Genomic DNA, 9765 nt, shown 5'->3' on the forward strand with positions numbered 1-9765 from the left:
CAGACAGGCACTGCCTCCTCAGCTCCCAGCACTCCACCGAGGCAGAGGGAACACACAGGACAATCACCTACTAATGACTCCTAATTTACAGTCTGCTCAAAGTGCACCAGTCTCATTAGAGACTTTGCAAAATACCTTTACAAGATGCATCTCTGCTTGTTTTAATAAATCTGATAATACATTATTAGACATGACTTTATTAACTGCTTTTCTGCTTAGGATTAAATTATTCAGGGTGAGTTGTTCTGTCCTCCTCTATTCAGTCAACTAAGTACTATAATAAACTAGAGGTTTTTCCTGTTTTGCCCCTAAAAATGAAAGGCATCCCTAAAAGGGGCGAAGTTAATAACATAGCAAAATGCCATATGGTCAACTTACCACTGCCACAGCATCACTAGAAAGAACAGCTTGAGCATCCAGCACTGTATAGTAAGCTACATTGGTCATAATATAGATAATAGTCACAATTGGCATAGACACTGCAATAGCCAGAGGTAAGTTCCTGGAAGACAAAAAACACCCAAACCCCACAAGAGCAGAAAAAAATTCCATTAATAACAGAATAAACTTATTTATTTGTATCCTTTACAAAAGACAGAAGAGTTATGAAGCCAGAATACAGATTTCAAAAAAGGTATCTCTGGAATCAGGGTTTGGTTTCTCTTAAAACTAGAAATTCTAATACAGAATACTGGAAAAAAAAAATCTAATTTTTACAATAACTTAAAGCCTAAATTATGTGTAAAAACTGATTCTATGCAACTGTTCTTCAAATACTCCAACTTCAAGGTTTCCAGATCTGTAATAACAGCCTTCACATTTACATGCTTTAAATTATTTCCATGTTAATGACCACAACCAGAACCCAAAGAGCCAGAGCACTGAGTCACTGCACTCCTTCTCCCTGGGAAATGCAGCTGTTCTTCTACCACCTGCTTCTAGGACTGATGGAGGGAGATCCACTAAAGCAAACCAAAGCCCTGACCTTCCATCTCCCCCACCATGCAGAGAACAAACAATGGCTGCATAACTGCAGAGAACAGAGGTGCAGATCCAGAACTGCCACACAGCTGGGAGCTCAGGATGTGGGGTATCTCACTAGCAAGCACAGGTCGAGAAAGCAATAGGAAAAAGAGTCAAGAGTAATAAGGAAACACTGCTAACCATTAGATGTAAACAGATAAGATTTAATTGTGAGATAAACTCACAGTGCTGAGTCTGCAGCTCCATAGAAAGAAACCAGAGAGCAAAAGCAAATTTCTGATGGTAGGCTTTGGCTTTTCTCAGCCTTATTCTTTCCTCAAACCTTGCAGGGATATTCAAATGTTTCAAAAAGGGAAGCAGATCTGAGTGTGTCACTCTCACACTTGTCCAGTATGAAATCAAACACAGTATGGTGACATCAATGAGCATCTGCCAGGAACACTGTTTTCAGCAGCAACAACAAAAACAACAAAACCCCAACAAAGCATAAAAATTATCAGTCTGACTAAAACTTTGGAAGCTTCCTCAAAAACTTCCTGAGGCCCAGCAGTCCAGCTGTGTCCCTGTGATGCTGTGGAAGCAGAAAAACAAACATACACCACAGTACCCCATATAAAATCAGAAAATTAGTAACTGGGAGTTCTGCTTCCAGGTTGCACACTCACAGTAAGAGACCCATGAACCTCAGCACGGAGAAGAAACAGAACCAGAAAATCACTGAGAAATCAATTCAGAAATGTTACATAAAGTAACAAAAAGCTGAAATGGTATTTTAAGGACTTTGCATCATCCAAGATTAAAAGCCAAGCATCTATGTCAAACTTAACTTGTGGATGGCAACTTTTGAGTGGACAAGCACGAGGGCACTACGAGTCAAGTGAATGTGAAAAACACGAAATTGCTGCAGTAATTTGACAGAAGTCTGGAATCCCTCTTTATTGCCCAGAACTGTCCATGCAGAAAGCTGAAATGGGCAGTTCACCTTAACACCTGCAATTCTACCAAGAACAAAGCTTGTGTTAGGCACTGAAGCCTAAAGAGAGCAAATGACTATGATGAAATTTTTATCAGCTGCACACCCTGTGAGAAAATCAGAATGACCACACTGATAAACAGAGCACAGACTACAATCAGGTACCTGTTCCACTGCAATATTGACAACTACCGTAATGAACAGCAGCAACATCTTGAACTGAAAGCTTATCAAGCACTGAATACAGCATCCACCAGTCATCTAGATGTATTTATTCTTACCTTTTCTTTCTTTCCCATTTTTAATGGAGTTTGGGAAATCTTTCAGCCTCACCATCTAAGTATCCAGCAGTTCTACTTGTTTCTGTATAAGCTCAGAACCCATTAGTGAATGACAGCCACAAACAAAGCAACTCAGGAAGTATCTGGTTTTAGAAAGCTTGAATCAATTTACCTTTCTGGGTTTTTGATTTCTTCTGTTACAAAATTGAGCGTATCCCAACCAGAGTAAGAGAACAAGGCAGAATATAGTGCAAGGGAGATGTCTCCAATATTAAAAGAGGATCCCTCAAAAGAGTTCTCAAAGTGTGATGTATGCCCTGTGTGTGAAAGAGATGCAATGAAGGACAGCATAATTAAAATACAGCAAATAATGTGCACAAAAAAACCTCAGAAACCCTAATTCCTTCAAATCTGCTTATTAAGATCTTTCTTCCAGTTCTTCTCTGTGCTTTAGCCATGAAAACAAGCATTTAAAACTACTAAAAATTATGGCATGTGGATGATACAATTAAACACCTTGTTTGTCCACAATGGCACAAGTTCAGGAATATTAAGTTCAGACTAAGCTACAAACAACTGGCAACAACAGTACTCAGGCTAAGAGTATTTTTTATAACATATGTATTTATAAGATAATCGACTCTAGTCTTCTATACCCTTTTAAATTTCCAAACATTTTGCCTATGCAGAAAACAAAGCTTACAGGTGTTTTTAGATAACTGTGACAAATAACCCCACACAAACATCTAAGTGGATGCTTAAGTTTTTGCTATCAAAAACTGAATACTGAGAAAAATTAACAGAACTTTAAATATCACTGTTACTTTTCCCTAAGCTAAGAGGAAAAGTTACGGTTTTTGCACCAGTATTTGTGAAAACTTGTGCCATCTTTTGACTTTAAGCAACTCAAGACAAGTTCATCAATCACAGTTTATACATTCAGACTGTTTTACACAAACAGACACATGCAAACCCACCAAATACAGAAAGGCCAGTTACTGTGTAAGCCAATATTTGCAGCCTCTCAAATATCTTTATTTATTTTTCTTCCCTGGTTTTTATCCCAATCAGATATAGGGTTGCTATTCCCTTGGCACAGACACTGGCAGAGCAACTGCTGAGTCAGAAAGGGAGATGGGAGACGATGTGAAGGGAGCTGAGAACAAGCTCAGCATCTGCAAAACAGGGCTGGGCTGGTGTGCTGAGGATGAAACACCTCCCAGGGGGCTCCCATTCTGCATGTCCTTGTCCCATTCACAATAATTACCTTGCTCTTGAACTCTCAACAATAGCCAGTTAGAGCAAAGGACATGAACTGCCAGACTGCGGGAAAGACAAGCCTTTATGGCAGCAGGGTCAGTTTTTTAAGCTAACACACCAAGAAGTTCCCCCCAAAGGAAGGGCTGAGAACAAAACTAAGCTCAGAATTTCTATAACTTAAAGGCCAATGCCCAACACACACACACACACACACACACACACACACACACTCTCTCTCTCTAATTCTTAACAGCTATAATAAAACTCAGGCTTTGAGCAGAAACAGAGCTGTTATTTCACAAATCTTCCTACATATTCTATTTTTGCTTTAATTTCAGACACTTTCAGACTTGCACAAAATTCCTTCTGTAAAAAGACATATTCAGTTGATCTCACTGTAAAGCAGTATGTTCCTTACAGGAATTTACAATGTCTCCACTCCCATTGTATTTTGCTGTCTCTGTATTTCACTGTTTCATGTCCTTTATTATCCCATCCTGCAGGCTGTAAAGTACAGGATTGCTGAGCCATCCAGTACCTTTTTTTCCGCAGTTCAAAGTCAACTGAGATAGGCTGGATATCTCACAGTACCATGATAATGCCCAACAATGGGGTTACTGGTGTTTTCAAAGGGGCTATATCATCCTTCTACTGAGGCATAAAACACAGTTTGCAGCCTGTAGACAGTTACTTGGTTTAACTGATAAATACAAACCTTTGCTTTAATTTTACAAGCTTACCCTGGCATATTTTAACAACTCCAGCTATGATGATGGCAATCAGAGCGATAACTTTGGCGTAAGTAAATATATCCTGCACACGTGTTCCCCATTTAACATAGGCACAGTTTATAAATGTTAAAAGACCTAGGGGAGGAAAAAAGAAGACAAATTAAAAGACCATTTGAACAATGTTCAATTTAATTCATTTTTCAAAGATTTTAATTGCAATCTAAATACACACCTGTTATACAACTACTTAGGTTCAACTAAGCCAAATACACTAGTACTGAAAACACACTGGTTCAAACAAAACAGCAAAAAGCAGTTCTAAACACACTGTTTCAAAAGATGGAAGGAAAGATATTCCCCTTCTCTCATTACATGCCCATTTTCCTGATGTTACCCCTCATCAGCTGCACTCTGTAACTATCCTGAAATTAAAGAAACTGTTACATGAAATAATTCATTTCAATGTATCAATACTATTCTGATAAACGAAAGATTAGAAATTCCTTTAGGCAAACATATTAAAAGAGTGTTTGATAAGTTTTATTATCCTTCCTTGCTAGGCTCAGGATGAGTCCAACATCCATGGAGCAGCTGCCACACCAAGTATGGTCCCAGGTGATTCAACATCCCTCTCCAGTTCTATTGAACTGTATTTCAAAGAGAGAACAGATCTGAGCAAGGAATTTACAAGGACATGCACTGATAGGACAGGGGGTAACGGTTCTGGGAAGGCAGGGAGATTAGATTAGATTAGATTAAATTAGATTAGATTAGGTATCAGGAAGAATTGTTCCCTGGGATAGTGGGGAGGCCCTGGCACAGGGTGCCCAGAGAAGCTGTGGCTGCCCCAGCCCTGGGAGTGTCCAAGGCCAGGTTGGATGGGGCTTGGAGCCACCAAGCTTGGAACTTGGTGGGAGGTGTCCCTGCCCAGGGCAGGGTGGGATGAGATGAGAGCCCCCTCCAACCCAACCCATTCCATGGCTCTAAGAGCATGTGCTTTAGTTAACACAACAGTCATCTGGAACTTCAAAACTGGTAATAAGTCATGAGTATTCTGAGTATACTTCTCCCTCTACCCCAAAACAAGTTAGAGTCAGACCTGTTTCACAAGACTGCAATGAAATTTGAAATGAGACTTGCAGATCTCACCAATATTATAGAGCTGCTGACTAAGCTTACGCACATGATCAGCTTCCCCAAGAATGTTTTCATGGCTCTCAACATTTTGCTTTTGCATTTCTTACGTTTTTTTTGAAGGGGAGAGCCAGACAACCTCTACCTTAACTGAAGGGCTGAATATTGAACAGGATTCAGTATCTTCAGTATTTAACAAAATCCTAATTCAGTGCATATTTTTCTTAGATTACCACTACATTATTTAAACTTCTGTGTTGGAAACAATATTTCCCCCAAATCTCATATTTTCTCTAGGTAGTAAAAGAGTGGTCATATTCTACCATATTTTTTATCTCCAAAGAATTTTCTCATACTTAAAATATGCATATAAATAGACACTAAATTGGATTGTTTCAGGAGTAAGGTAGTAGCAAATAAAAATCAAATGAAAAGATGTGATACATTATTTCCTTTCTCGGAATCCAAGAATACTGTGATACTGTTAAGCTAAAAATGAGCTACCAAATTGAAAAGCATTGATTCTTCAGAGGTAACAAAAAGAAGGTAATGATCTCAAAAGCATGGCACTGGCATGTTAGACAGTCGGGCCAAGCAGAGTAGCTAAACGAGATTCTATTGAGTCCACTGAGCTTGGCAAGACGAGGGGGAAAAAACAGTTGTATCAAATTTCAAAAGCCAGGACTGCTGCAGCTCCCAAAGAGTCCTCAGGAAAACAACCAACTGCTCAGTCTCTGCTCCTCAGTTTTAGTGATCAGAGTATTTGCTTAAGGTTTATTTCAGCCTTTTTTTTCAAAGCAACTTTTATTGGGAGTAATTATTATTACTGAGTTAGGGCTTGGTCTCTACTTCAGATGAAATGCTACTCTGCCTCTGACACCTTAAAAAAAAAAGAAAGATAAGAATCTAATAAGCCACACCTCCTCTCTCTTTCTTTTACTGAAATTAATCTCTCATGCTTTCTTCAACTTCATTATTGTTTAGCTACTTAAAGTTCCTGAGAACTGTCAAGTTTTGGTTCTGCAGCACACAGGTTTTCTGTGCACACAACACCTCCACTTCTCAACACAGCTACAAACAGGTACTGTAGTACTGATGTTATGGTTCATCACAAGCATAATCTGGAATGAATGATTTTTTGAAACCCTACCAGAGTAGTAAGTAGACTTGGTAAGATCTGTTTTACTAAAACTTACTGTGGATAAAACACTGCCCCCAGTGAACCCCCAGAAATACTCACATTCACAGGCAGCTGCTATGAGACGACAGGCCAGATACGGAGGGTCACAGGAAGGGAAGAAGGGCTGGACTATGTAGTTAGCAAAGGTGATGGCTATAATTGCTTGGCTGGTTGGCTCAACAATGAGCAGGGAGGTCCACAAACGAATAAAAGCAATGAAGCTCCCAAAAGACTCCAAGATATATGCATAGCTGGCTCCTGACTTCGTAATGGTGGTTCCAAGTTCAGCATAGCAGAGAGCTCCGAAGACTGAAAATATCCCTCCCATTGCCCAAACTACCAGAGACAATCCATAAGATCTGCTGTAGAGGAGAACTCCTTTGGGAGAGACAAAGATACCTGAACCAATCATGTTGCCTACAATAAGGCTTATCCCATTTAGCAAAGATATTTCTTTCTTCAGTTGCAAAGCATTTTCACTTCCATGCTGCGTGGTACTTGGATCTGTCCTTTCTGATTTACTGACAGGGCTGTATTCAGCCCCTGACACGTGGGACTCTGTGCCATCTGTCCTTCCTGCCATTGTGGACGGGCTGGGAATTCTCCACGACTCCAATCACAGTCTAAAACAAAATGAAACAGCTGAAATCATTTTATTTTTTTTTATCCCAAGACTTTCTTGCAAAATCTTCTTTCCATCCTTTTGGACACTGATTTACAAATACAAATTAAGAAATTGCCTTCATATTGTTTTTTACACAAATTCATGCACAGTTAAACAGGAAAACCAACTCACAACAGAGAAAGAGACAAATTCCAATACAACTTCAGACAAGAGAGGGTTCTTACCTCTAGGAAAACAAACAAACAAAATCGTAGGACAGACGGAATTCAGGGACTCCAGTTTTGAGCAAAACAGAAGAAAGAACAGAGAGAAGCACAGTGAGATGACACAGAAAAGCAAGCACTGCAGGACCAAGATGAGTTGTAAGCATGAAGCCAGAGGTACTGCAATACCAAACACATAATTTAGGAGTGCTCCAGGCCAGGGCTGCACGTTACTCATGCAGGGGGGGCAGAGGCACCTACTCCAGAATCCCCGGGATCCAACTCTACACTTCTCACCAACACTATGGGTCACTCCCTCCCCAAAACTATTTCCAGATCTCACTGCCTTCTTTCTCGGAGAAGAAGAAAGTTATCTAAGAGTGCAGGCTCTACATGAAAAAACCCAGAGTAGCTTCAATCCAAATTCCTCCATTAGCAGCTATACTGAACAGTATCTAAGAACACAGAAATCAAATAATCTTTTTCCTCTGCTTCAGTACTGACCATTTGGAAAAGAGCCACCTTCTTTCAAGTCTCCAGAAAATTCTCCCCTTGCCTTCCAAAAGCAAATTACTGCTAATAAGATTTCTTAGCACAAGAATATACTGATAATTCTGAATAATGTCCATTTTATAGAAGTTCAAGTAAGAAATAATCTATTCCAGGAACAATCTTGTATGAAGAAATGAACATTTGATTACTAGTTTATCAGCTGCATAAAGAGCAGGCCCTACATAATTACCAAAATTAATTTCATGACCATTCATTTACCCTGGGCCTCATCAAACCCTCAGTGTATACTTCAGTCAATAACTATAGAACAGAAAAAACGAACTTGAGGTCAATTAGAATAAAGTAGGGGAGGGAGGGATGAATTTGTGCTTTTTTGGGGTAACACTTATTTTACCAAAGGTTTTGTTACTGCAACAATAGACTTGTCAGCTGAGAGAACCAAACCCCTGAATATGGGGATTTTGAAAGGTCAGCATGCAGCCACCCAAACTAGATGTATATCTGTGCATCTACTAACACAGGAACACACAAGGTCTTCCCTTCACTTACAGGGACACACCTTTCTGGAGGGAATATTATTCCTTTATCATAAAGCCAACACCTGTATACTACAGTACAGAAAATCTGACTTGACATCCCTAAACCAGAATAGTTTCAAAGATGTGAAAATGATAAAGATTATTTTCAATCAAGTAACAGAAAGTAACTTCTACTGAAATGGAGTACAAATCGTTTATTGAAACGTTACATCATTCATCTCCAACTCGTGAATCCTTAGAGATAGTGTTCTTCTAAAGAATGCAAAATGAGATCCTCAATCTGTTTAGTTGGATGCCTTCTGATTTATTTTCCCCTCAGTACTCCAAAGAAACACTTTAAAGATGGTTAATTACTAAATACATATTTTATCATTTATACATGAGTCAACATCTTATCTGGTGCCATACATACATCAGAAGCCATCAAATTTCACACTTACAATTAGACTAAAAATTTTCAACCTTCCACAGACTGATCTCTGCTATTTCAGAACTTAAAAGCTTGAGTGTTATAATGAGGCACGTCCAACAAAATAAAACTAACCGAGAGGGGGATCCACACAGTTTCTACAGATGAGTGTGTCCAAAACTGCAAAAGAAAAGGAAAGCATATTTACCTCAACAGTTGTTACCTCTTCTCCTTGTTATTTGCTCTTCCATCTATCTTGTGCCAAATTCATTTGCAATCACATACTGGCTGACTTTCTGTTATTGGTGTAGTAGAGTGAAGTCTTCAAAAAGACATGTGGCCTATGAGCTCACAAGATTATCTGCTTTGCTTTACAACAGAAAGATCAGTTATTACTCTGTAAATGAATATAATTATTATAATAATTGTAAACTCGATGCAATCATCTGAAAGCTGTGTAAAACAGCAGAACAAACAGTCAAAGCAGATGTTTTCATTACTAATTTGGCTGTAAAAAGTGGATTTAAGGGAACGCTTGTGACCCATAAAAGTAACATTTAATTCCAAATTGAGTCTTCTCATGTCTATGAAATGAACTCAGACAGAACATTAGTTGCAAATGTATTTCAGAAGGCAAGTCATCCTGAACAAACGTCAGTGGAAAAATCAAGAATACTACAGCTATTATTACGACATCCAACTGCCAGCCTGGAAATATGCCATGTTCATTTTCAGCCTTTCCAGCTAAAGGATAAAACTCTGTAAATATGAAGAATTCATCACAAACATAAAACATCATTTTGGTGATAACCACACATGATTTTCACTCCACATATCCTAATCATCATTCCCGTTTCTTCCTGGAACACCTTTCAAAGTACAGTTTGATAAGAAGCATACACTTTACTTTGAATACTCAGGCATTGTGATGGT

The 9765-nt window shown here is 39.0% G+C and overlaps 1 protein-coding gene across 1 annotated transcript in view; it reads right to left on the reverse strand.

The window, feature by feature from the left end:
• The window catches only part of SLC7A6 (solute carrier family 7 member 6), a 23789-nt gene extending 14773 nt beyond the window's left edge, over positions 1–9016 (reverse strand). Inside the window, exons 1-5 of the mRNA XM_008933396.3 lie at positions 8968–9016; positions 6604–7166; positions 4239–4364; positions 2411–2555; positions 379–502 (exon numbers count right to left, since the gene is read on the reverse strand). Coding sequence (XP_008931644.1) covers positions 379–502; positions 2411–2555; positions 4239–4364; positions 6604–7126 — 918 coding nt within the window. The 5' untranslated portion in view covers positions 7127–7166; positions 8968–9016. The remainder of the gene's footprint in view (positions 1–378; positions 503–2410; positions 2556–4238; positions 4365–6603; positions 7167–8967) is intronic.
• Positions 9017–9765: the final 749 nt, after the last annotated feature.

Source organism: Manacus vitellinus, unplaced genomic scaffold (genome assembly GCF_001715985.3).
Source record: "Manacus vitellinus isolate BGI_N305 unplaced genomic scaffold, ASM171598v3 scaffold_10_pilon, whole genome shotgun sequence".
Classification (NCBI taxonomy): Eukaryota; Metazoa; Chordata; class Aves; order Passeriformes; family Pipridae; genus Manacus; species Manacus vitellinus.